This window comes from Rattus norvegicus, chromosome 14 (genome assembly GCF_036323735.1).
Source record: "Rattus norvegicus strain BN/NHsdMcwi chromosome 14, GRCr8, whole genome shotgun sequence".
In the NCBI taxonomy this organism is placed as follows: Eukaryota; Metazoa; Chordata; class Mammalia; order Rodentia; family Muridae; genus Rattus; species Rattus norvegicus.
The window spans coordinates 2,640,695-2,668,074 of NC_086032.1; the positions used below are offsets into that span (position 1 = coordinate 2,640,695).

At 46.7% G+C, this 27,380-nt stretch overlaps 1 protein-coding gene across 1 annotated transcript in view; it reads left to right on the plus strand.

The window, feature by feature from the left end:
* Window positions 1-27,380, plus strand: part of Tgfbr3 (transforming growth factor beta receptor 3) — a 175,976-nt gene that overhangs the window by 6,401 nt on the left and 142,195 nt on the right. Inside the window, 1 exon segment of the mRNA NM_017256.1 lies at window positions 17,063-17,222. Within this exon segment, the coding sequence (NP_058952.1) occupies window positions 17,153-17,222 (70 nt within the window). The 5' untranslated portion in view covers window positions 17,063-17,152.

The window sequence follows — 27,380 nt, forward strand, 5'->3', positions numbered from 1 at the left end:
TGTGTGGCTTTTATTCTTTTAAAACAGAATGCACTCAAACACAAACCTTTCTCAGTATCCTTAAAGGTTGTGCACCTCTTTTACTTACATGACTTTATACAGTGGGTTGGCAAGTTCAGTTTGACTCGGAGGGAAAGCACCGTTGAATCATAGTGTGCAGTGAGCATCAAGGCAGTATCAGGTCTTCCCTGTGTGGGGAGAAGCTTCTCATCTTCTAAACGGGTCTACCTCTTCCTACCAAGGCCTTTCTGTCCAGACAGTCTTCTTCATTCTCTGTTCTTTCTTGTTTATTTGTTTTTACCTTTATGACTTTAGGGAGGGGGGGGGTTCCATGTCGTATATGCATAGCATACCCTGTAAACCAGGAAGACTGTATGAGCAACGGCCTTGTTTTGTGAAGAGACAGCTGTACCGTCTTGGTTTAGGATCCCTCCTAGTCACATCTGACCACAGTGGCAGCTCGGCATGGGATTCGTGATGATTTCCACGGCAGCCCAGGAAGGATGGACCCGTGTTCTTTCTCCTGTGGTTCTCTGCCTTTTCAGTTTGTGGCATCTGTGTTTCCTGGTCAGGGTGTCTGTTCACAGTTTTAGTTTTATTCAGCGTGTGGGCTTAAAGAGATTTTCTTTTAAAAGGAGTTCTGCAAGTTCTTGAAAACGCCTCCAGAAAGTGTCTCAGGTAGATGTCATGCTAAAGGGTTTTAACTGGGGCTGGCTGAACTCAGAGCAGGATTCTTTGGAGTTTAACTGGGTTGGGAGCCTGGAAAAGGGAGGAGTGTCTCTCCCATTGGGTAGCTGGAGAACGCTTCATTGTGACAGGAGGGATGGGGAGGGACTGATGTGCAAGTCTCTTGGAGTGTGCCGGCAGGAGCTTCAAGGCTGCCTGAGGTGGACACTGCAGCTGGCAACTCTTAGGATCCCAGAGATGCTGATCTCCAAAAGCTAGGGAAAATAGCCTGGCTCCAATTGTGCACACTACACGTGTGCACGTGTGTAGCTGAGCCAAGGAAAAATGATCATCTGGGAGAGGGGTTGCTGTTTCGAAGAGGGGAAGGACAAAGGACCATCGATACCAGCCTTAAAGGATCTGCTAGCTTTTCCGTCGGCTTCCAGATGCCCCTCACATGCTTTGTGTTGGGGATCAGAAGCGATTTTAGGGTTGATTTTTTTGGTCCCTGTGTTTCCTCAGAGAACAGAAGAGCAGGCAGCTTTGGGTGGTGCTGAGGGAAGAGGGTTCTGGGACCCAGCTGGTGTGTATGACCAAGTTTTCTCCATCTTCACAGTACCAGAATAGGGTGCACGGTACCCCACTCTTTCCTCACACCTTCCCCGTGCTTTCCGTACAACTGTGGTGTCTGGGCTCAGCGGTATTCTAGACTCTGTGGGAGGATGTTGGAGGCAAGATGTGTCGGCAGCTAGGTGATATCCATGAACTCATTGTCCTTCACACCAGGCAGAAGCAGCTAGCTTCTCTGTCTGTCTGTCTGTCTGTCTGTCTGTCTGTCTAAAGATGGGGTGTCATGTGCACAGGCTGGCTTCAAACTCAAAGTTTTAAGGGTGACCATAAACTTCCGATGGTCCCAGGAGTTGGGATTCTAGGTCTGCCTTATCATGTTTGGTTATGCAGTGCTGGGGCTCGAACCAAGGGCTTTGATTGCAGTAGGCAAGCACTCTACCAACTGAGCTACACCTAGAGCCCAAAGGCTAGCCTTTCAAGGTGCCCGCTGCCGCTTGCAGGATTCGTGGGGTCCTGGAGACCCAGGTGTCTAAGAAGTTTCCTTTCTATTCCCAGCCGGTCACAGCCAGCATGGTTTTCATCTTAACCTTCCCAATAGAGGGTGAACAAGATCTTCCCAAACCTGCTGCTTCATTCTGCCCCTCTCTTGGTGTTCTCTTCTATGGTTTTCTCAGAACTAGTTCTCTCTCGTCTGCTGAGTTCCTGCCCTCTCTTCGGGTTTCATGTTCAATATCGAATATGTTTGTTGGCATTTATGTTAGCACATTTTCTGTTGCTACCACGAAATAGCCGAGACTGAGTGATTTAGAAAGTCTGGGAGACTGACTGGTGAGGCACTTGTTACTGCTGGTGGTAGAGGGGCTCTGTGGAGTCCCCAGATAACATAAGGGGCAAACAGCATCCTAGCTCAGGTGCCTCTCCTCAGGGCCCTAGCCGTATGACACCACTAAGCTTTAATTGCCATCTCACAGTGGCCTTGCCTCCAGTCACCACAGCTGGGTCCAGCTCTGTCCTCTGACTCCTTCATAAAGGAGATTGAATGTCAGTGTAGGTTCTGGTGGGGGACATCCACAGTTAACATTTTCCTCGTCTATCTTTCTTCTTAGCCTACATATAATCAATGACCATATCCATTCTAGAAATCTCCAGTTTTCTATTTTAGAGTCATATTCACAGCAATGTAGGCAGCCTCATGTGGTTCAAACAGATCCCCCCATTAAATTAAGGCTACCTTCTAATGTACTGTATACTCATGGTTCTCCTCAATTTTTATGCCATCCTTGCTGCTATGCCCCTGTCCATCGATGTAGTCTGAGCTCACCATCCCTGTCATCCTTGCTGCTGTCCCCCTGTCCATCGATGTGGTCTGAGCTCAGCACTGTTGGTCTTTCTGATTGGATGGGAAGGTGTCCTGGGACTTGGAAGGCCAGGAACCACATAGCTGTGAGGTGGGACAGTGTCCTAATGGAAGGGCGTCCTGAGACACACAGCTCTGAGAGGAAGCCTCCTCAGCTCCCTACTCTCTAGGGGAGAGTATCCCTAGCTGAGCAGAGAAGCTCAGGGGTCTGCTCTGTCTCTTTTCTTTATTGCTTGTCTTCTTGTATGAGACAATCACACCTGGTAGCAAAGCTCATGAAAGAGATTTATTGGAAGGTCAGGGGTATGGAGAGACGAGTCCGGGAGGCTTATGCTCCTGGGAGGGAACAGACAGCTGCAGGGAACTGGACAAGGTTATAGGGGCTTTTGTGGGGTGGAGCTTTCTAGGGTGATTTTCAGGGTGAGGATTGGTGGGATTTCAAGTCCTGAGCTTGGGGGAGCTCAGGGATTGGTGGGTTTTCCTGTTCAGGGATTGGTGGCTTTTGTTTTGACTTTTCACTTAAATTAGCATAACCCCGGGAGGGTCCCGTTGAGGGTTTGCAGATGACAGTTATAACAGTTGGGGGGCAGGGCATAGCTGCTGGAACTCCTCAGGCCAGCCCCGGCCACTTTTCTTTCTTGTGGTTTACGAAGTATATGAAGGGAGTCCACTGAAGAGAAAGCCTTCCCCACCACTTGAGTGGTGTGAGTATCTAACAGGCCCATCTCTGAGGACACCATTCTCCCCTCTCCTTCTCCCAGGTCTTCCCAGCACCTGGACTATTCCCATCAACTTCCAGCTATTATTATTATTATTATTATTATTATTATTATTTTTTTTTTTTTTTGTGGCTTCTGCATCTTTCTCCCAAGTTCTCGTCCATGGTACCTTTGAAAGCACATCTGGCTTTGTGTCTCTTGGGTCATACAGATTTGTGATTCTTTTCTCCTTAGCATGGACTGTATGATTATTAAAGTTTCAGCCGTTTCCCCCTCTGCTTTTCTTGAACCTCATTGTGTTCACCTGAGGCGACTCTGTCTTCCCAAGTGCAACACGTGTGCTCACATCCCGTCCCCTTTATAACCACTCTTCCTTCTACCGTGTCCTGCTCTTCCTTCCAGCCTCCTGTGCTATCTTAAAAGTTTTACTCTGTGAACAGACACCATGACCAAGGCAACCCTTATAAAGGACATTTAACTGGGGCTGGCTTACAGGTTCTGAGGTTCAGTCCACTATCATGGTGGAAGCATGGCAGCATCCAGGCGGACTTGGCACTGGAGAAGCTGAGGGTTCTACATCTTGTTCCAAAGGCAAACAAGAGAAGACTGTCTTGCAAGTATCTAGGAAGATCTCAATGCCCACCTACACAGTGATACACTTCCTCCAAGAAGGCCACACCCACTTCAACAAGGCCACACCTCCCTGGGCCAAGCATATTCAAACCACCACATCTGTCATTAGCTCTTCTGCTGAAGCTTAGCATTGTTCCTCTCCGAAATGACTACTCTTGCTAGCTCACGAAAGCCCTTCCTTCCTGTGGACTATCTAGATTAAAATTGAGGGTTTCAGTCAGCTTTTCATCACCATAACAGGATTCCTGGGATCATTAACTTATCAGGAGAAAAAGGTTTCTCTTGACTCACTGTTTTGGAGGGCCTTGTTCAGAACTGTCTCTGTTGTGTGGGCATGTGGTAAGGCAGCGCTCGAGGTGGGAAGCATTACAGAACAACATTATTATTCACCTCATGTCTAGGCAGGGACAGAAAAGGCTGGGCTCTCACTACCTCTTCAGGGGCCTGTCCTCAATGGCCCAAAGTCCTCTCGCTATAACCTGCTTCCTGAAGGTTGTACCTCTCCACATGATGCCTTTAATAAATCAGTCTTCTGGGGACTATTCTGTCCTCCCAAGTATCTGAAGTTCACTTCCTGTAGATCCTTAGTGAAAACAAAGAAACTAAAGACTTCTGTGTGTGCTTCCTGGCTGCCTGAGCTTCACTGCTTCTTGCAGATGGGTATTAGCTCAGCTGGGTAGGTGTTGGTTTGTTTTGTTGTTGTTGTTTTTCCAGTTGCTGCTGCTGCATGAACAGCTATGGCAGCTGCCATGAGGGCTGAGCATGCAAGCTGTCTATCGGCAGGCTTCAGAAAGCTCCATGATGCTGGTTTACCTACTCCTAAAGGCCTAATGAGAACAAGTAGGAAAGAGTGGTTTCTTCTGTGTTTATTGCCACCCAGTATTGAGTAATGTGCCATGCTGGTCCCCAGAGCTCCCAGGGCAGGGACTTGCACATTTTGTGCCATGTTGTATTGGAGGCAGTAAGTGGTGTGGAGCAAGTCCCTCGGAACTGTAGTGTTTGTTGAGTGGACGAGCAAGTCAGAAGATTCAGGACCTGGGAGGTTTTGATAGCTTCCACATAGCATACACTCAGATGTCTGCTCTGCCGGGAGGGGGAGAATCTGAACTTTGACAGCCTCACTGAAGACAGGTTGGGCTGGGACACTGGGCGACTCTCCCCGGCCTTACAAGTGGTTTGGGAGATTCCCATTCCAGCAGGCACAGGCTTGTTGTGGTTTCTCTCTGCCTGTGGTTTGCCCTTTAACCCATCCTGATAAAAAGATGAAAAATAAGCCCAGCAGCAGAGGAAGGGATTTGGGGAGAGGTTGTGCAGAGCAGAAGGCAGCTCTCACATGGCCCCAACGTCCCCCTTTGGCTCTGAGTTCATCCCGTTGGCAGCTCACTGAACCCTCCAGATCTGCCCTGCTTAGGGCCCGTGCTACAATAGCCTGGAGTCTGCCAGGCCTCCTTACCTTGAATGATTTATTTTTCTTTCTTCCTTGTCCTATTTTCTTTGAAAGGAAATGTTCCACTCCAGGCAAGAAGGACATGGGAGGAAATTAAATTACTATACTTAATTATTAGTTTGGGATGGTCTCATGTAGTCCAGGCTAGCCTCAAACTCAAGACCCTCCTGCATCCACTTTACCATCTTAGAATATTTTTTGAAGATTGATTTTTGTTATGTTTTATTTGTGTGCGTGGACACATGTGTGCACCTGTGGGAGGGGTTCAGAAAGCAACTCTGTAGAAATCCGTTTTTTCCTATCATGTGGGCTCCGGGATCAGGCTCAGGTTGGTAGGCTAGACAGCAAGCATCCCTACCCACTGAGCCATCTCACCCCTAGCCCATCTTTGATACGAAGTGAAGTTTTAACCCTTCTCAGATTCGAGGACTGTTTGTGAAGCTAGTTCTCTCTGTGATACTAGTGATGGGTGGAGACTTCAGGAAGCATTAACTTAATCCTAAAGGCCATGAATTTTCCTCCTGAAGAGTCAGGTTTGGGGAGCCCAGGGCATGGGGGTCAAAGAGTGTGGCCGGAGCCATTGTGTCTCCTATGTCTATTGAAATAATACCAATCTGGTCTTCTCAGGACAGGGAGTCCAAGACTTTGAGGAAGCCATTATAAAGCCAGCAGTATAGTTTCCCCTGGGATTAAAGATGATCAGGTTAGAAATAAGCTGGTATGTGATACCATATATGTCAATATAATATACCTTATATCATATATGAGATAAAACGACAGGACTATCAGTGACTTGTTGAACTGGGTCCTAGGCACCCAATAGCATTCTAGGTGTTCTGTGCTTACACTTTATTTATTTATTTATCCCTTATAAAGCCCTGGGAGGGACTTAGAATCAACCCCCTTCTTACAGGTCAGGTTCGGATCCTGATCACTGGGGGCGGAGGGGACCACACCTCCCACTACATTGTAACTGTGGTGGGCTTTGTGCTCCATTCATGACTTCTCTTGGGCCTCTGCATCTGCTTCTCTCACCACCTGGCTGGCCTTTTCTTGTTACAGTGTTTCTCTCTTCTCTGCTTAAATGTCACCTCTCCCGGGAGACCAGTCTAGCCCAGACTCAGCATCACCAAACCTGTTCTGTTTTCCTGATCCCCTGAAGCCAGACTCCATGACAACAAGGATGAGCCTAAGTCACTAACCTGTGTTTAGCTCCTGGAGTGTCCAACACACAAGTTAATTCTAAATTTTTGTTGAATCAATGGATGAAGAGACATGTAATTGCTGACCAAACTTTGCTACACTGATTTCAAAACAAAGTAGCTTGTCCCTGTGTCAGCCCTCATCATCTAGGAGCTGTCCCCTTGTCCCCAACCAATGCCCACAGTGATGTAGGAATGTGCAGCGCCCCTTTCTTTTCTATTTTTTTTCCTGGTTGTTAGTTATTTCTGGCGGAGCCCCTGTTTACAGTGACTAAGAGCATAGACTGTGGAATTAGACAGACTTGGGCTCAAATCCTGGTCCAGGGCTTCTTAGTTGGCGACCTTGGGGTTGCTTAGCAACTTAAAGGACGCATCCACCTCTGTGGGTGGTTGAGGATTAAATGAGAAGTTGTGGGGCATACAGCAGGTGCTCTCTGGCTGGTCGCTGAGATGCTGTGTGGCGAGGTGCTGAATTCTCCTGGGAAGGGGATAAGGTGTGCACATTCGAACAGTCACAGCAGTTAGAACGCAGCCTGGGAGGAAGGAAATAGTTCTTGGTCTGCCTATCTGTAAGAGACTGATGTAGATACCACCCGTTTCTAACGTCCTCAGTTGGCTCAGGGAAGGTAACATGGAGTACGTTACACAAAGACCATTCAGGCTGGGAGTAATCCTAAATGGGTTTTAGAATGAGGAGGGAGAAAGGAGTGGAGGTCTCAGACTTGGAAGAAGAGCACAACACGGCAGATTTTAATAAAAAAGGTCTAAACTTATGGAACTCTCCCTCGTGTGTGTGTGTGTGTGTGTGTGTGTGTGTGTGTGTGTGTGTGTAATAAAATGAACAGAGCTGACAGGTGGAGTTAAATGTTTGCATCGCTGGGAGTGTACTGCACTTTTGTTCGCATAAGTTCTAGATAACAATTAGTAAGCACAACCTGACTGTTCCCTCTGTTGCTGTGTTGTGAGGTTGACTGCTGTCCTTGGACAGTGTCTTCTGGTTTTCCTCAGTTCCTGCTAGCCCTTGCACGGTGAGGCATTTGAAACAAGAATGGATGGTAGCTCATTTACTGTGAGAGACTCTCATCGCGGTCAATTCATATGATGACACCTGTGCGGAGGGCGTAAAAGAAAAACAAATTTTTAATCCATTCGTATCGGAGATGAACAAAGGCCTAGAAGGCCTTCCGGGTGGCAGGGCTTTTGCCTCCTGTGCTCAGGGTTCCTCCTCGTATCTGCCCTTTGTTTGCCTGCCATTTGTTGCTAAAAATGTTCTAACAAATTCCCCGACCTTCTGTAAATTTCCTATTGTAATGTACACAATAGTGTCTTGTCTCCTTTTCTTGGCACTCACCACCTAGCCCAGGGCCTTAAGCTTAAGACACGGGCTCCATCCCTGAGCTGTCTTCTCATGCTGGTTAGTTTTGGTTAACATGATACAGACAAGAGCACCGGGTGTCTCAGTCAGCATCTCACTGCTGTGAAGAAATGCCAGTGACCAAGGCAAATCTTATAAATATGGTGGGAGCATGGCGGCCCACGCACCACTGGAGCAGCTGAGAGGCACGTACTGAGTCGCAGGCCAAGAGAGAGATGAAAAGATCTGGCCAAAGCCCACCTCAAAGGTTTCAAAGAAACCTCAACGTGACATGGTTCCTCCAACAAGGCCAGACCCCCCAATCCTTCTAATCCAGTCCTTGATGGATGAGCATTCAGATATGTGAGCCTCCAGGGGCCATTTGTATTCAAGCTATGGCACCTGGGACAAGCCTGAGTCTGCGAGCACTTCCTTGATTGACAGTGCTTCCTTAATTGACAGCGGTGTGGAAGGGACCATGCTACAGAGGATGGCAGCACCCTACAGCAGTAGAGCCGGGTTGTGTGAGAGAGCAAGCCAGAAAGCAGTGTTCAGCCTCCTGCATAGAGTCCCTGCCTTGTTTCCCTCTCCGATGGATGGAAACCTGAAAGCCAAATAAACCGTTTTCTTCCCAAGTTGCTCTTAATCAGAGTTTTATCCCAGCAGAAGGTGACCTAGGGCGCCCGCTCCTGTCACAGCTTATTCAACAGAACCTTGCTGGAATCCTTGCAGCTTCATGACTGAAACCCCCTCGATGACACCTGGCCGCTGCTTGTTCTGATTGTTTGGTGGGCTGGGTGGCCCTGCCAGGCTGAATTCCAGTCTCTGGCCTGAAGCTCTGCAGATTTGAATCCAGCAGGTAGAAGAGGAGGGGTGCGCAGCCGGATCCTGACTTCAGCTGTTGGTGTCCGGGCAGTGGCTTCTCTCTGTTGGAAACAGCTTTGCAAGCACTTGAGATGTTTCTGGATCTCATGTCTTTTTTCTCTTTTTTCCCCGGTTTTGAGAAACCATCCCCCTCTATAGCTCTTGCTGGCCTGGAAACTGCTGTGTAGATCAGGCTGGTCTTGAGTTGGTGGTAGTTTTTCTATGTCACTTCTTGAGTGCTAGGATTGCAGATGTAGCCTATCACGCCTGGCTCAAGACTGCTTTGCTTATTGTTTGTCTGTCGTGTGTGTGTGTGTGTGTGTGTGTGTGTGTGTGTGTGTGTGTGTATGTAGAGGTGTGTGCATGTGTGTGTGTATGTAGAGGTGTGTGTATTTGTGTATGTAGAGGTGTGTGTATTTGTGTATGTAGAGGTGTCTGTGTGTGTGTGTGTGTGTGTGTGTGCAAACATTCCCATAGCAGCCATGTGGAGGTGTGTGTAGATGTGTGTCTGTGTGTACAGGTGTGTGTGTGTATAGAGACCCCTATACACACACACACCTGTATACGTGTGTATGTAGAGGTGTGTGCGTGTGTAGAGGGGTGTGTGTGTGTATGTAGAGGTGTGTGCGTGTGTGTGTGTGTGTGTGTGTGTGTGTGTGTGTGTGTGCTTGCATACCCATGGCACCCATGTGGAAGTCAGAGAGCACTTTGAGGAGTTGGTTTCCCCCTGCTACCTTGCACGATCTGGGTACCAAATACAGGCCGCCCGCTAGGCAGTGTAGAAGCAGCCCTATCTGTTGAGCTATCTTGTTGACTCAGGACTTATATCTTATCTTAAAAGCATTCTTTAAAATACTTTTATTTTAAAATTATGTGTACTTGCATGTCTGTGTGTGGGTACGTGCTCCTGAGTGAAGGTGCCCATAGAGACCAGAGGCAGGGAGCCTCAGAAAGGCTTAGCCTCTGTCTCACCTACTCATACCAGCCTCCCTTAGAGCTCCTGTCTTCTCAGCACTTGAGAAGTGGAAGCAGAGGGATCAGGGGTTCAAGGTCACCCTTGGTGTTTCCAGAAGTTCTAAGCCAGCAGGAGCTACATGGAGATATTTCCCCCTACCCCACCGTCTCTCCTGGCTAAGAACATCAACACTGGTCCTAGCACTTTTGATTTCCTTGAGGCTGAATGGCGTTGGATCCTTCAAACCCTTGGTATTATTGCCTGATTAGACCCCTGCTCAGGAGTGGGTCGGACGGACCTGGAGAAGCAGCAGAGCCTCAGTGTTCTGCAGTTAACGCAGACACGGCTGAAGCTTCCGGCTCTCTCTTTCCACATGGCCCAGCCCACAGCCCTGTGGACGGACCCCTGGCTCCTGGTCCCTAATCACCTGACCTCTCACTCCCCTGCAGCCCCTGCTCAGGCGGAAAGACCCATAAGCACTGCAAAGGCAAGGCAAGCCAGGAAGCTTTCATTCATTCCTCTCGGCTCTTAATTGTGCATGTGATGGGACTGGCTGCCTCACATTCGTGACCCTTTGACCATGAGGGAGTACAGCCAGGAAGGGTGAGCTAAAATGGACCTCTCTCCCGTAAGTAGTGGCTTTGGCCAGGGTATTTTATCAGGGAACAGAGGTAATGACGACACTCACCCAGGTTTCTTCAGGTCTGACCTGGAGAATGTGGGTCTCCTGAGAACACTTCCTTTGGGCTTCTTACCATTCTGTGCAATTCTGTATGTGTGACTACGTGCTTGTCTCGCCACACTGTAAACTCAGACTGTAAAACACAAGCGTCTTGTTTGGCCACTGCATGTCTATTACCTGGTGCCGTACAAACAGAACGTGAAGGTCTGTTGACAGAAGAAAGGACGCTCCAGAGGCTAAATGTATCCTCTCAAGTAGCAAATGATACTGATTTCATATTGCCAAACAAAGGCAGAGGTTTGGTTCCTTTTCATATTGCCACACCCTTGGCACCTCGGTTGGTGCCTGGCACACAGTGGTAGTAAATATTTGCTGAAATCAACTATACTTAGATATGATTCCAGAGATTTCTTATCTAAACCCCCCCCTCCCCCTCTGGGGATCCAGCTTCTCTGTGCGGATGAGGTCTGGCAGAAGCCGCTGTGGGCATCTGTGTACAGGTCTAAAGGGCATTCAAGTGTTACCAGACAGAGCAGCTACGGCTCCGTGTCTCCTTCCCTGGCTGCCACACTACTCTCCGATGTGGCAATCCACCCCGCCTTCCCGGGGTAACACACGGAACAGCAGCCAGAACAGTGCTGCTGCTACTGAACCATTTTCAAACCCGCGTATCACAAACAAATAAAATCACCTAAGTCGAAACATTAAAAAATTTTGGAGTGAGTGTGTATGTGTGTACACGCAAGCGAGTGTGTGCATGTGACCTCGGGCATGGCTGTGCCGTGACACTCATGTGGAAGGTTAAAGGACAACTTCCCTGCGTCGGTTCTCTCCTTTTACTGTGAATTCCAGGGATTGAATTCAGGTCTTCAGGACTGTACAGCACGTACGTACTTTTGCTGGCCCTTTCTCCAGATCTGCTTGTTTCTAAGCCATCGGGGATAACATCACTGAAGTTTAGGCAAGGTCAAATTTCCCTTTTGGATTTTTTTTTTTTTTTGGAATGGTTGCACATAGCCCAGGCTGGCCCGGAACTTGTAGTACTGTGATTTCAGGCATGAACCAGGGTGCTTGCTTTATGTGTCACCGTAGAGCTTTATGGGTAGCACATGCATTCTACCAACTGAGCCACGCCACATCCCCGCTCACGACAGCTGTAATTACACTCACTGTATCAGTGCCCGTGAGCTCCCTCAGTCAGTAAGCAGGACTATTGACAACCCAAGCTCAATCCATGGGACCCGTGGTGGAAGAGAACTGACTCCTCAACGTATGCTCTGACCGCTGCATGAGTGAGTGCAGTGTCATGTGTGAACACACATGACACACATATGTGCACACACAACGTGCACATCACACATGTATGCACACATGCACATGCACACACCCGTGCACACACACAGACACATACGACACGCACACTAATAATACATAAAATAAAAAGTTTAAAAGATCTTGTTGGGCGAAGTTGAACATGCTTTTTAAAAACTTTTTACTGATTCTTTGTGAGTTTCACATCATGCACTCTAGTCCTGTTCATTTCCCTGTCCCCGCATATCCGCCCTTTGCTCTTGCAACCTCCCTCCACCCCAATAAAAACCACATACATAACCAAGCAAGCATAGAAAGTGTCTCTTTGTGGAAGCTGTACAGCGTGTTGCCCAGTATACCCCTCTGTCCACACATCTCTACTTGCAAATGCTCACTGCAATGAGTCATTGATCTGGTTCATGGCATCCGGCTTCTGTGACACTGTCCATACTGGATCCTCGCAGAGACTCCTCTGGTTATCCTGTTGTTGCCCTGTGTCAGGGAGATCCTGCAGCTTTGGATCAGCAGAACTGGCCCTTTTAGGCATTGCAACAGTAGATTTTTGGGTTGTCCAACGCAGAGCCCTGGATTTGGGCCCCGGTGGCAGCCGAGCTGGTTAGCACGGCGGCTCTTCCTTGTGTGCACTGCTGGAGCAAGCTCTCCAGCACTGCTCTGGTGAGGCCACCTAGAGCCACCATCATTGGCAGGAGACAGGGTCAGCTCTCCTGCCTTCCTGAGAACAAGAACTCCAAAGCAAATGAACTGCGGGTCTGATTCCTGCAGTGTCGGGAGACATCACCACACAAGTTTGTGTTCTTGCTGTGGAAAACTCCAGAATCTGCCCTTGTCCGGCTGCCCGTTTACTGTAGCTGCCCCCATGGTCCAGACTCCTGCCCTAGTTAGAGTAAGTAGGAGTTTGTGTGGGGTCTATGTCAGCATTTGATGGCAGCCCTGGCAAGACTGAATGTTGGAGGAGAGAGAATGGAGGCCTATTTGCAGCGGCAGAGTAGTGACGGTGGTCAGAGCAGTGGTCACGGAAAAGATCTTGTCTCTAGTCCTGACCTTATTGTGTTATTTTGGGCAAGTGCTCATCTTGGGGTTTGGGGCCCCCTCTTCATTCGTAAAATCAAATGCTTCCAACTTCAAGTTACTTATGCTAATTAAAAAGACTTTCAGACTTTAAAGACTTTTAAAACTACCAGATCAGTTGTATAAAGCATGGTTTCCTTTTTGTGATTTAACTTATTGTTATTACTACTACTACTAGCGCAGGCACATGTGTGCCACAGGGTGCCATGTCAGTTCTCTGGTCCCAAATACTGGTTGTTTAGAAATAACCTTCACACACGCTCATACAGCATTTGTCAGTCACAGTCACCCCCTTGCTCGCTGACTTTAGACTGTTATTTGTGTAGTTCAAGCTTTCAGGTAAGTAAAGGCCGACTTCCCTAACTGAGTAGTTGAGCAGGTACAAGTGAATTGTGAATTATCTTTCACTCTGAACGGTGTCCTGTACTTAGCCAGGTAGCTTAAGAACAGCTAGTACGTTTTTCTTCCTGGCTACCAGACATCCATTTTGCCACATTTCCCTCTAAAAACAATATTTTCTCTTCATCAAACAAGCAAACAAAATCTCCTGGGCCATCAAGATGGTCTAACAGTGACTGTGCTTGCTGTACACAGCCTACACAAGGTGATTGAGTTAGATTCTCAGAACTGACTCAGAGCTGGAAGAGAAATGACTTCACAAAGTTGTTTTCTGACCTCAGCGTGGGCTGCTACCTCAAATATGTACACTGTGTCACACACGCCCCCCAAATCTACATAGACACACACACATACATACACACAGACACACACACACAAATATACATAGACACACATATACATACAAATATACATAGACACACACATACATACACACAGATACACACAGACAGACAGACACACACACACAGAGACACACAGACAGACAGACACACACACAGACACACACACAGATACACACACACAGACACACACAGAGACACAGAGACAGACACACACAGAAACATACAGATACACACACACAGACATACACAGCACACACAGAGAAGGACAGATGGACAGATAAACACACACCACACACACAGAGGGACATACACACATACACACACAAATGTACATAGACACACACATATACATAGACACAGATACACACAGACAGACACACACACACAAAGACACACAGACAGACATACACAGAGATACACACACAGACACACAGACACACAAACATATGGACAGACACACACAGAGACACACAGACACACACAGAAACACATGGACACACACACAGAGACACAGAGACACACACAGAAACACACACACACAGAGAAACACACACACACACAGAAACACACACACAGACACGCACACACACACACACACACACACATACAGACACACACACCCACACTCCTTAGTCTAGGTTTTTCTAAGCAGCTCCTTCGGACCGTGGGTCTAGATTCTGGTGCTGTCAAGGATTTGGTTGAGTGGGCTTTCCTCAGCTAATCCCTGTATTTACCCGAGTGCTTTGCTGGATCTCAGGAATGTGCAGCAGCCAGCTCCCATTAATGGTCTCAGAAGTAAACACTGCATGCTCCCACATCAACAGACTTAGCGGCACATTCTTCTTTGTTTTTAATCTGCGACCATCTCCCTGTTTTCTTCTGCTAATTTGTGGTGCTAAACGCTCATATCCTTTCTCGGTGGAGCACACTACTTTGAAGCTTTGGATGGTGAGCAAAGAGATCACTCTACAGTAGCCTCCAAATTGTTCCAGGGTCTCAGTGGACCTATTCATGCATTCACACAGCTCATGAGCCCAAAGACATTCTGTGAGTTCAAGGAGGGTCAGCAGCCCCTGGTCTTTTTCTAAATGAATATGACAGAACCTCACAGAAAAGAGGAGTTTGTGTTTTCTGGTTTTATTTCAGAGCTACAAAATTATGGAAGCCTGGCTCCACCCAGCACTCTGCTGAGGGGCTGAATTCCTGAGTCACTTCGAAGCTCTGGTCTGTAGTCTTGGCTGGAGATCAGCCAGGTGGGGTCTTGGGATTCCCTTTCTATCCTCCCAGGTCCTAGAACTCTGTCAGCACACTGGAGAGATTAGACAAAAACCCCTTGCCGTTTGCTTTCTTTTTGAGCACGTTCTCATAAAGAGGGGCTCCAGCTCAAAGAAGCTCTGTCTTTGTGCACCACAGCTGTGTGGAGTTTCAACTTGTCCTGCACTTCCTCAGAGATGTCTCGAGATCCGGAGTGAACTTGCTGTGGTTTGCCTTTGGGCATCAAACTGTTTAGCTTGGCTCGATTATATAATAATTATATAATTGCCCAATATTCTTGTCAGCAATTTGCAGGCCGTATTTTTAATAGAACCGTTTGCCTTTCTTTCCGTGGTTCCTTCAGAACTGGTGTACGCTCCTGGATTATTACGGCGCAGCCCCACAGGCCCTGTGCAGATGTGAGCAGAGGTGACACGCGCCCTGTGCTGCCTGTGGTTATCTGCTTCATAAAAATCCTCCTGTAAACCATATTCTGAGCGCTCTTTATGGGCTTTGCTTTAGGAAAAGTTCTGTTAGTGTTTGTTGAAATGGTATATTCTTTCGGGGAGATTTCTCTTTAGTAACCCATTTAGGAAATCTAATTATTGAAGAGGAAAAACTGGAGACAAACTCTCATCGTCGTTGTTGAGTTCTTAAGCACACAGATATTCCCGCTTATCTGATGGTGACAGAAAGGTGAGGCATCCAAGGGTTAGCCGAAGTAAATTTCGTGGCTTTCAAATAAGTTTTCTAATTTGTCGGCATCGTGCCATTCCCCAGGTGTTCTCTTGGCTTCGCTGGGTAACTTTGTTTTCCCTTGACCTTGGCCTCTCTCTGTGGCAATAAACAAAATGTGTTGGGCAGGAGCTAAGAATGATGTGAATGCCCACACTCGGGATCTTTTCAGCTGTCATGGAGAAGATCTTAAAGAGAATCGGGGTAGTGATCAAAATAGCTGATGTGTGTTGATTGATTGCATATTATCTGTTTGGCACCTTCTAAACCTGGGTTCGTTCGTTCTCTCTCTCTCTCTCTCTCTCTCTCTCTCTCTCTCTCTCTCTCTGTTTCTCCATCTCCCTGTGTTTCTCTGTCTCCCTTTCTCTCTCCCTCTCTGTCTCCCACACATACATACATACATACATACATACATACATACATACATACATTTCAACTGTATCAAACAAAACAACAACCCCTCTTCCCCCCCAAAAAAGACATACACATATCAATCACAAATATCAGCTGGATGGTGGCCACGCCTTTAATTCCAGAACTCAGGGGTCAGAGGCAGGTGGATCGCTGTGAGTTTATGGCCAGACTGATCTACATAGGGAATACAGGACTATCAGGACCACACGGTGAGACTTTGTCCCAAACAAAACACGTGCATGCATGCACACATGTGTACACACACACACACACACACACACACACACACACACACACCAAAAGTAAAGCAACAGCGATACAATCTTGACAGAGCTCTAGACAGGAACCAGAACTGGTTAGAAAGAGGCTTCTGGTTCACCTGGCCCAGGACTGAGTTTGTCATCCATGTGGTAGGAAGCAGCAAAGCCTCTTCTCCTTTTTAATATTGGTGAAGAGTTGAAATAGGAGCTTTGTTCTTTTTGTTTTGTTTTGTCTTTCCTCTCTCCAGATCTATCTCAGTGTAATTTTGAAATCGCTCTTAGTGGTAACCTTGTCATTGGGAGGCTCAGTCTCTAAGAACTATTTCTGCTTGCTGGCTCCCGGAGCTGTGTGTCCAGTGTCCCTGACTGCTTTAGTTGTACACTGTAACTGCTGATATGACAGGTGTCTGCCTGGAGCATCTGTCATGGTCCTAAAACCTCCACACAGAACCAACGATCTACTGGAGTGTGTTGGTACATTCCTGTGATGTACCATTCAGGGAGACTGAAGCAGGAGGGACTTGAAGCCAAGAATATTGGTCTAGCCTTGGGAACATAGTGAAACCCTGCCTCATACTTGGAATGTGAAGTGTAAGCAAGTCACTTTTAAATCTACTCTCTGTGAGAACCTTTGTTAACAGTCACCGTCTGCCCTAATTCACCTGAGTGCTATCCTAGTCTTTTTCAGGATACATTGTTTCTCTTCAATACTTTTCAGAAATTCTCCATTTAACTTTTACATTTGAGGTGTGCTGGCTTGTGAAGTTTCAACACTGTTTTCTTATTGAAATTTGTTTATTTTTGTAGGCAAGTTGAACAGTGCAGAGAAGGATCTTAAAGCTACACCTGACTTGCCACGATTGCCTTCAATCTGAAGAACCAAAGGCTGTTGGAGAGATGGCAGTGACATCCCACCACATGATCCCGGTGATGGTTGTCCTGATGAGCGCCTGCCTGGCCACCGCCGGTAATGCTCCTTCTGAATTGAATGGTTCTTACCTTCTCTTGAATGCTCATTTCCTCCCCTCTTTGGCTAAAAATATTTAGTCCATATTATCTGTATGTAAAATGTGAATATTTATGTTCTTTAGGTAAATAAATTATTTGACTATCATACTGATCCATAGTACATTTGCCTAGGCTGTAGTTTACAGACTGGGGCTAGACATTCTAATGTTGTGACAGGGAGACCCAGCTAACCTCTGTTGAGGTAGGCAGACAACAAAGGGCCCCATTCGAATTTTGTTACAGGCATAGTTAATAGCAAAGTAAGATTTTTAAGGGTCTTTTTATTTTCTTTTAAAAGACTATTCTTAAAAAAAAAGTAGATCTTTTGATATAGAGATATATATCCTTATGAGATTTGGGGAGAGGAGGTGTCTGGTTTCAGCTGCTTCAGATATATTAATAAGAACGTTTTAAGACAGAGAGAGGGTCTGAGAGGTAGGCTGTCAGTACCAGCTTCAGCACTGCAGGAGAGAGAGAGAGAGAGAGACAGAGAGAGAGAGAGAGAGAGAGAGAGAGAGAGAGACAGAGAGAGACAGAGAGAGACAGAGAGAGAGAGACAGAGAGAGAGACAGAGAGAGAGAGACAGAGAGAGAGAAAGAGAGAGAGACAGAGAGAGAGAAAGAGAGAGACAGAGAGAGAGACAGAGAGAGAGAGAAAGAGAGAGAGAGACAGAGAGAGAGAGAAAGAGAGAGAGTGAGTCAGAATCAGAATGTAAGGGCGTGGCTCAGGGCAGTGTTAGGAGTATCCTCCTGCATCCTGACATCCTGGTGTTTAATGTCAAGGTTTACACATTTGGAAGGTTAATTTGCTCTATTTTGTCATTGTTTGTGTTTGTTCTGTAATGAGCTACATGAAAGCAATTCATTGTATAAGTTCCGGAAACTGGCAGTTCTCAACAAGGACAGCACCGACCGAGCATCTACTCCAGCCAGCCTCTGGTGTATACAGTATATAAAAATGAACAAAGTGCTTTAATTCAATAAGCTTGTGTAACCAAAACTCTGCGTGACGTCTGCCATTTTGTAGGAGATAAAATGAGATGTGGAGACACATAGTTTGCTTACACAGAGTTGTGTAGCTGGGAGATGGAGGATCCAGATTTTTACATTTTGCATTTTGTGTGGTGGGTGGAAGATAACATCTGACCACACAGGCTTCTGAAGACAGACGGGGGCTGTGCAGACAGACTGTGGGAAGGCCAGTTGGTAGAAAGATGTGTGAGACCAGAGGTCAGAATGCTACCCCCAACCACTGCAAATATTCTGAAAGAAAGCTGCTGTTGCTTCTCCTCCTTCTCCTTCTCCTCCTCCTTCTCCTTCTCCTTCTCCTTCTCCTTCTCCTTCTCCTTCTCCTTCTCCTCCTCCTTCTCCTTCTCTTCCTTCTCTCTCCTCCTCCTCCTTCTCTCACCTCCTCCTCCTTCTCCTCCTCCTCCTCCTCCTCCTTCTCTCTCCTCCTCCTCCTTCTCCTCCTCCTTCTCCTCCTCCTCCTCCTCCTCCTTCTCTCTCCTCCTCCTCCTCCTTCTCCTCCTCCTTCTCCTCCGTCTCCTCCTCCTCCTTCTCCTCCGTCTCCTCCTCCTCCTTCTCTCTCCTCCTTCTCCTCCTCCTCCGTCTCCTCCTCCTCCTTTTCTCTCCTCCTCCTCCTTCTCTCTCCTCCTTCTCCTCCTCCTCCTTCTCCTCCTCCTTCTCCTCCTTCTCCTCCTTCTTTTTATTGTTTTTTTTTGGTTGTTGTTTTAAATGCCAGTATGTGAACCTGCCTGCTCTGTCTGCGCAGCTGTCTGTCAGCAGTTTCATTTTGTGTCATTGTTGAAGAGTTTTTTGATTTTGGGATATGCATTAAAATGATCTCTTTCTTTCTCTTTTCTTTTCTTTTTTTTTCCTTTTTCTTTTTATTTATTTTTTTTTATTTGAGATAGTGTCTCTCTATGTTGCCCAGGCTGTCCTGGAACACACAAGAGTTCCACCTACCTCTGCCTTCTGAGTGGCAGAATTCAAGATTTATGCTAGCATGCCCAGCAAAAAAACCTGAGTCTTAACAAGGGTGGGTGAGAGGAAGCACATTCTCTGTGATAAGGTGTAGAACTTCGTGCACCTGGGATCTTGACGCAGGGGTTCTGTTCTTACTGATGTCAAGGAGAACCGCTTCATGGGAAAGCCATGAGTGTGACGGCTTTTGCAGCCTTGATAGCTTTGATAGTGAATCAGTCTTGCCACACACCTTCCTTTCTCTTTCAGAACATAAGGGGGGAGAGGGAGAAAAAGAAGGGGAAACATATACACTTAGTCCCCTATATATCCAAAGCTTTGTAGTGGTGGAGAATACAATAGAGCCGAAATTTTTTTAGAATCACAGGGCACCTGGTAGGTAAACAGAGGGGCAGGTGCCTCTTTTGTGTGTGTGTGTGTGTGTATGTGTGTGTGTGTGTGTGTGTGTATGTGTGCATGAGTATGCATGAATGAGTGTATGTGCACATGTCTGTGTGAATGTGGGCCAGAGGACAATTCAGGAGTCTCTTCTCAGGCTTGGGGAACTTTTGCTGAGACAGATCTCTCAGTGACCCAGACGTCACCAAGTAGGTAGGCTGGTCCCTGACTCTTACTTGATTGACATCGCTGAGATTACAAGTATTTGCCACCACACTGGGCTTTTTAAGTGTGGGTCCTGGGGACTGTCTGGGGGTTGGATTCAGATTATCATGCTTGCAAGACAAACATTTTCCTGACTGGGCACTAACCTGTAGGGAGGCTTTTTAAGCGTAGACGTGGGTTAATTGCTGTCATTTTGTGCAACCTAGTGAGCAAATGAATGGAGAAAACGTAGGTTTTGCCCGTGCTGATGTATGCCAGCTCCCTTCTCCATCTAAGTTTGCTAGCAGTTAAGGATGACCTTGAACTTTTGATCTTTGTGCCTCTGGCTTTAGAGTGCTGACATTATTGGCAGGCGTCCCTATGACCGATTTATACGTTGTAAGCACTCTACCGACTGTGCCACATACCAGCCCTTTCAATAGCTCTCCTCATAGACTCAGTTTACTTCACAAAAAGCTTTTTGAAGTATTCTGGCTGAGCTGAGAAGATCATAATAATGAAAATGTATAGAGTAATTACTGAACGCTAATCTCCACCCCCAGTGCTTCTTATATGTGACATGATTTCATTTCCAGAACAATGTGAATACTGCGATTACCCATAATTCATAGGTAAGGGAACAGAACCGCAGAAAGGCTAGCTGCTCCCTCAGGGAAGGGGCAGCAGAGATAGCGGTTCCCAGATTACTTAAGGTCTGGTGACTGAGCCTTTTCGTTTCTATATTAAGAGAACGTTGAGGGTATTTGCTTTTGTTTGGCTTCTTTTTGTTGTTTTTGTTTTGAAACAGTCTTACATTGTAGCTTTGGCTGTCCTGGAACTCACTGCTGTGAGTGTGAGAGCTGCCTGGTCTAAACAGTGAATTCCCCGCACAGCCAAAGCTACAAAGTAATTTAGACCAGGCCGGCCTCAAACTCAGAGATCTGCTGGCCTCTGTCATCAGAGTTCTGGGATTAACGGTGTGTACCACGGTGCCTTGCCTGAATGGTGCTTGAGAGAGGAATGATGGGTTTTCCTGGAGCATGGCCTGTCTTCTGGAGAGAAGACTTGGAAAACTTTATGGGGATAAAGCAAGGTTAACTTGGGAGAGGAGGGGGGGAGTGGACTGTGGGGACACTGAGTACCCAGAGCTTTGGATTTCATTTTGTGCTTTAGGTCTACTGTTCTTCAGTCCTCTCAGATGAGAGGCATACCCGGCTTAAGCTAAGAATCTAAGCACCCCCTACTGTCTCCCAAAGTTAAGAATACCATGGGTTTCCAGGCAGGAAGGCTGCAGGCTGGCGTGTGTGTGTGTGTGTGTGTGTGTGTGTGTGTGTGTGTGTATGTGTGCATGTGTGTGTGTACATGTACATGAGTGCGTGTATGTCTGTGTGTGTGTATGTGTGCATGTGTGTGTGTACATGTACATGAGTGCGTGTATGTCTGTGTGTGTGTGTGTGTGTGTGTGTGTATGTATGCCTGTGTGTGTCTATGCCTGTGTGCATGTGTATGTATGCTATCTAGACAACCTAACCCATGGTCATCTTCAAATAAGAAACTGAGCCTTGGTTTTTAATCACTTGTGCAAAGTCCTGTGACTTCCAAGTGGAAAACTTGGCACTTGAGCGTAGGTATTTGGTGATGAGATGCAGGCCATTGCTGCCCTATCGGGGTCCCCCAGGAGGAGAGCCCACATGTGGAACCGACAAAACTCTTAGCTTGATCAAGTACCATGTGAGTAGGCACCCGTTCCCAGAGTCGCAACAACCTGGGTTGCCTTCATTTTCACTTCACACAAAGGACCCATATACTAAGACTGCGGGGGAGCAGACAGGATGAAGGTGGTAAAAACCGGTTTGCATGGGCTTTTCATGGGACAGGGCACACATGTGAAGCACAGCAGGGTTTGTGTGTTCGCACCACGGGCTTGGCAGGCCCTTCTGTGGCAGTCCTTCCCTCTCTGCTTGTGTTTGGGAAGAGCAAGGTGAGGCTGGCAGGCGGTAGCCGGCCGTGACCCCTACACAACTCTAAAAATATAGTGGTTGCTGCTTCCGAGACCGGCCACTGACCAGCAGAGCTGTTTTCCCAGTCCTAGTGATGAGAAAAAGGCATGCAGGGAGAATTTAGGGAAATCAGCTTGCAGGCCAGGTCAGGAGAGGTCTGTGAGGTGAGTTCTGCAGCACCTCCCCTGCTGTGGTGCCAGAGGCTTCTTCATTCCTGCCGTGATGTGGCTTCCAAGTGTCCTCTTGGAAGCTCGCCCGCAACCTGCACGCGCGCACACGTGCACACACACACACACACACACACACACACACACACTCACACACACACTCTCACTTCCATCTAGGTGTGCCTGGGATTCCAGGTGGAGTCCACAGGGAAGCGGAGATGGTTTTCAACCAAACTGCTTTCCTGCTGAGCAAGATTTGAAGACGTGTCCTGGTGACAGACAGCAAGCTGAGATACTAGCTGGGTCAAGCTGGAGGTTGGAGAGCATCTAAACTAATAATTAGACCATCCTGTTTCCAGGGTGTCTGTACCTCCCATTTCGTCAGGGAGGCAGGCCTTAGTCTCTGTTTCTAAAGCAAGAATGTTGGGGCTTAGACTGAGTGATTTAGAAAGATTGATTCAGTTCTCGGTCCAACTAGAACTCAAACACACTTACACAAGATGACCTGCAGCACCGTGTGTTACACTGCCTCTCCCCTTGCCCCTGACCCCGCACACAGGAAGTCACGCATGCACTTCTGACTGCAGCCTGCTACTTTCCTGGGCATGCGACATAGATGTGTTCATTTAATCATTACAGAAAATGTATGATCTTGGCATTCAATGTTACCACTGCTGCTGTTCTTGCCACGGCCTCGATGGCCAGTATTTTAGCCCATGTTACAAATGGGTCAGCTATGACAAGTTCAAGGCTACAGCTGGCTGACTACATGACACCATCTCAAACAACAGCAACAGCAACAACAACAAACTCTAAAAAACTAACAAAACCAAGAAACCCAGAGTATGTTGTCCCAATGACATTGATACTCTGATATTTATATTTATTTTTTAATTGACAATTAAGATATGTTTCTGGGGTCCAATACGACATTTTAATATATGAATATTATATGTGTTTATATTAGGAGAGAACATATTTAATATTTGAATCACCTCTCCCTTTTAAAAGCCGAATTTATCTATTACTGTATAAGGGTAGCGGCCATGATTGGCGTGTGAAGGTCAGCAGACAGCTTGTGAGATCCAGGTCTCTCGTCCCATCCTATGGGACCTGGAGTTAGAACTTATTTAATTAGGCTTGGCATCAAGTGCCCCTTCCCACTGAGCCATACTGGACCCTGTATTTATCACTTTTGTGTGTCTGTGGTAAGAATACTTGGAGTTTACCCTCACAATTAAAAAAATTAATGTGTATGTGTGTGTGTGTGTGTGTGTGTGTGTGTGTGTGACACACTTTCTGTTCACTGTGATCTGTAGACAACTTGCAAGAGTCGAGCCTCATTTTCTATCAAGTGAGTTCTAGGGATCAAACTCAGATTGTCTGGTTGGGCAGCAAGAGCTTTAGATGCCTGAGTGGAACACTCTCCTGGCCTCTCCTCAGTAATTCATGTCCTCAGTACATTGTCACTGACTTATAGCCGCCATGATACTCTGGTGCTTTCAAGCCTTTTCCTCCTGAAACTTTGTATCATTTGGCTAATCTCCCCAGAGTCCCCTACCCCCACCCTCCATCTCATCCTCAGGCAACTAGTTTGACTCTTTGTTTCTATGTATTTGATCCTTTTAGGTTCTGTGCATGAGTGAGATCATGTAGTATCTGTCATTTCCTGTCTTGTGCATTTCATTTAACTCCATTTATCTATGCTGTAGGTCTGAGAGGATTTCCTTCTTTGGGGGGACTGCATGGTCCTCCTTTAGGTCACAGCCTGATTTTCTTTACCCATTTGCCCTCTAAATTCTCTAGGTTTTGCATCAATGGGTCATGAATTTCAGAATGGGGACCAATCAACTAACCAATAGCCACCACAAAAACAAAAATAAAAACAAAAACAAACAAGCAAAACACCCAGAACAGCAAACAATTGGATCAAGGGTTAGGTAGTAGTCTTAAAGCTTCCCAACAGATTGAGAAATACCTTCTCTTGCCAGCCTTGGGTTTAGGGACACAGGAATTAAGTTGATTTCTTTGGTGGTTTGCATGAGAATGCCCATATATTTGGATATTTGGTCACCAGTTGGTGGAACTGCTTGGGAAGGATTAGGAGGTATGGCCTTGTTGGAAGAGGTGTGTCACCGGGAGCAGGCTTTGAGGTTTCAAATGTCTACACCATTCCCAGCCTCTGCCTCTTGTTTGTGGGTGAGGATGCAAGGTCTCAGCTACTGCTCCAGTAAAACATATAGAACTTTCTTCTATAAGTTGCCTTGGTCCTGGTGTCTCTTCATAACAATAAGCACATAACTAGAATAGCCTGTAATTATTTAATCTTTCCTTTTGTGTTTAATATTTCTTTTTGATACATAGAGAAAGCCAACTGCCAGCCATTACCAGGGTACTAAATTTTATGTTTATTCTATTTTTAATTGTATTTATTTAGTGTGGTGGTGGTGGTGGTGGTGGTGGTGGTGGTGGTGGTGTGTGTACCACAGCATACATGTGTAAGTCAGAAGTCTGCTTAGGGTAGTCTATGTGGGTTCTGACAGTTGAGCTCAGGTCATCAGGCTTGGTGGCAGTTTCCTTGCATGCTGAACCATGTCACTGCCCTGCCTACCATGGCCCGTGTATTCCAAAGAGCAAAATAGAGTTTTTGAAACAGACCAGGAGCGGCTGCAGTGGTCTGCATTTGGGTTGTGTTCTCTGTGATTCTGTACACATTCACAGGCGATGAAGTGCATGAGAATCTTTGAGAAATGACTACTCACCACCGCACCAGTGTGTGTGTGTGTGTGTGTGTGTGTGTGTGTGTGTGTGTGTGCATGCACGTGCATGTATGGGGTTACATATATTGTATAGTGTGTGTGTGTATGCATATATGGGGTATGTTTGTATAGGGTTTGTTGTGATAGCTATTAAATAAAAGGATATATCTATGCAGATACATGTATGTATGTATTTGCAGGGAAATTTACTAACAGCTTTTGATTTGGTAAAATACACACACACACACACACACACACACACACACACATATTAGGAAGGGTGTATGGTTTACAGGACAGTGACTGCGATTGTCCAAAGACCAGATGTCAAACTCCTCAGCAAATGCATTCTTTCTCTTTTGCATCTGTATCCCAGGTTGTATAATTGCTACACTGCTCTGGATTTCTGATTATTTGAATAATTTTAGGATACCAATGGCAGACCATTTTATGAACAGTAATTAAACATTTTCACTAGGACATAGCTATCTTGTACTCCCAGACAGCTGTGTAGTTGCTAAACGTTTATAGTTGGTCACAGTTGTGTACACAGGCGCTTAGATAACTGATCCTTGAACCTTCAGCAGACTCAGACTGTATGGAGAAGCAAATGCTGCTTAGCCCACAGCTGGTGCTGGGCCTTTTGAAGAGGAAGGGGGACTGTTCCTCATTTTGCATTCACTTTAAACAAACACTGCCATGTTTTAGAGAACACCTAAGGCCTTGTAGACTATGAGTAACCTGTTGTACCTCAGGGCTTTGCTGGCTTCTGGGGCAGGGGGATCAGGAGTCACTGCTTTTGTCCCCATTCTTTTACCTAGTAAAACTGCTTAAAGTGCTAATCCATTGCTGTGTTTTGGGCCAGCATTTATTGAGTGCTTAGTGTTTTCACACACTATTCCAGGGGTTGGAGGTAGAGTAGGGAAAAACCACATAACAAAAGTACTTGATCTTACAGGTCATGTCTGGAGCAGAGAGAGGCAGAGCAGAAACAACAGTCAGTGGGTCCAGGCTCCACTGGACAAAGGCAAGGGGACTAAGGTTGGTGAGGAAGGAGAGCACTTTAAAGCTGAATTGGAGGGGCAAGTGCTTGCGTAGAGTGCACAAAGTGCTGGTTTAATCTCCAGTAATGACTAAAACAATCCAAGTGCTGCTTGCCTGTAATCCCAGGCCTCATTGCTGGAGGGTGGATCAGAAGTTTAAGGTCATTCTTGGCCACTTGAGAGGGGGAGAAGGAAGAGAAAGAGGAGGAGGAGGAGGGGGAAAAGGAGAAGGAGAAGGAGGAGGAAGGGGAGGAGGAGGGGAAGGAGAGGAGGAAGACAGGGGAGGAAGGGAGGAGGAGGGCAGGAGGAAGAGGAGAATAGTTCAGTTGGAAAGAGCTTGCTTTGATTTCACTAGGTCCTGTATTTTATTCTTAATACCACCCAAAAATACTGATTAAGAAGAAAAAAAAAACAGTTGGAATTTGGGCTCAATGATAGACTCTAAGCTGAAGTTAGGAACTGCCCACCTTTGAGATCACTCTTCTACCTTGCTCAGTTAGGCAGGTCTCTCAATCAAACCCAGAGCTCACTGATATGGGTAGCCTAGCTGGCCAGCTTGCTCAGTGAATCCTGTCTCTGTCTTCAGAGGCTAGGAGTACAGATGAGCAGTAGATCCCACCCAACATTTACCTGAGTTCTGGGATCTAAGCTCCAGTTTGTGTGCTTTTGGGTCAAGTGCTTTAACCCCCCAAGCCTTCTCCCCAGTCTGCTCTCATGGGTCACTCTGGGACACTTTTCTGTAGTTGTCGTTATTGCATTGAGACATGGCGGGAACCAGGGTCACTTACACGGAGGCACCCTCGGGAATGATCTGCCCACTGAGTGGGTGGTGACAGTTCTCTGATGCTTGTCAGTCAAAGATATGCCTTTGGGGGGGAGGGAGGAGTTCTGATTTGCTTTCCTGAGCCTCATCTCTGGCATTAAAAGGCTTGTGAACTATGAAGTACAACCCCAGGCTTGCCACAGCTCCAGGAGGTAGTCTTTCAGTGTTTGAGACTGAACTAGGAAAGTTCAGAGGAGTGCTTTAGTATTTTCCCTTTTAGCCTTCTGCTGATCCCCCTTTTTCTTCCAAGGTTTCCCCTACACCTGCTTATCTCGTAGGCATATGGAGCAGGCTAGGCTTCTGGGTGGCCTTAGATTGTGAAAACTAGAAAAACTCCTCACATGACTGTGCTTATGGGAAGGGGACAGACATCTTGGATTGTGAGGGAGGGAGGAGAGAGAGAGAGAGAGAGACAGACAGACAGACAGACAGACTATATTTTTATTTTCTTAAAGTATATTTTTGGGTGTAGGTGTGTGAGGGAATGGGAATGTGTGCCCTAGAAACAATGTCAAACAGAAAAACCAAACCAAACCAAAAAAAGTCCTTTCTTTTGAAAGGATTGTTTGAACTTCAGGCCTGTAGGTGACAGAACTGGAGAGCAGTGCCTGGCCCCAGCACCTAACGCCTTCTTGGTTGGCAAGAGAAGCTCTGCTGCTTGTCACCTGTTGGGTCTCAATGTGGCTCCTCTGAGCTACAATCCTGCCTCCTGCGTTTGCCAGGCTCAATTAGCTCCAGAGGACGCCATCAAAGGCCGTCTG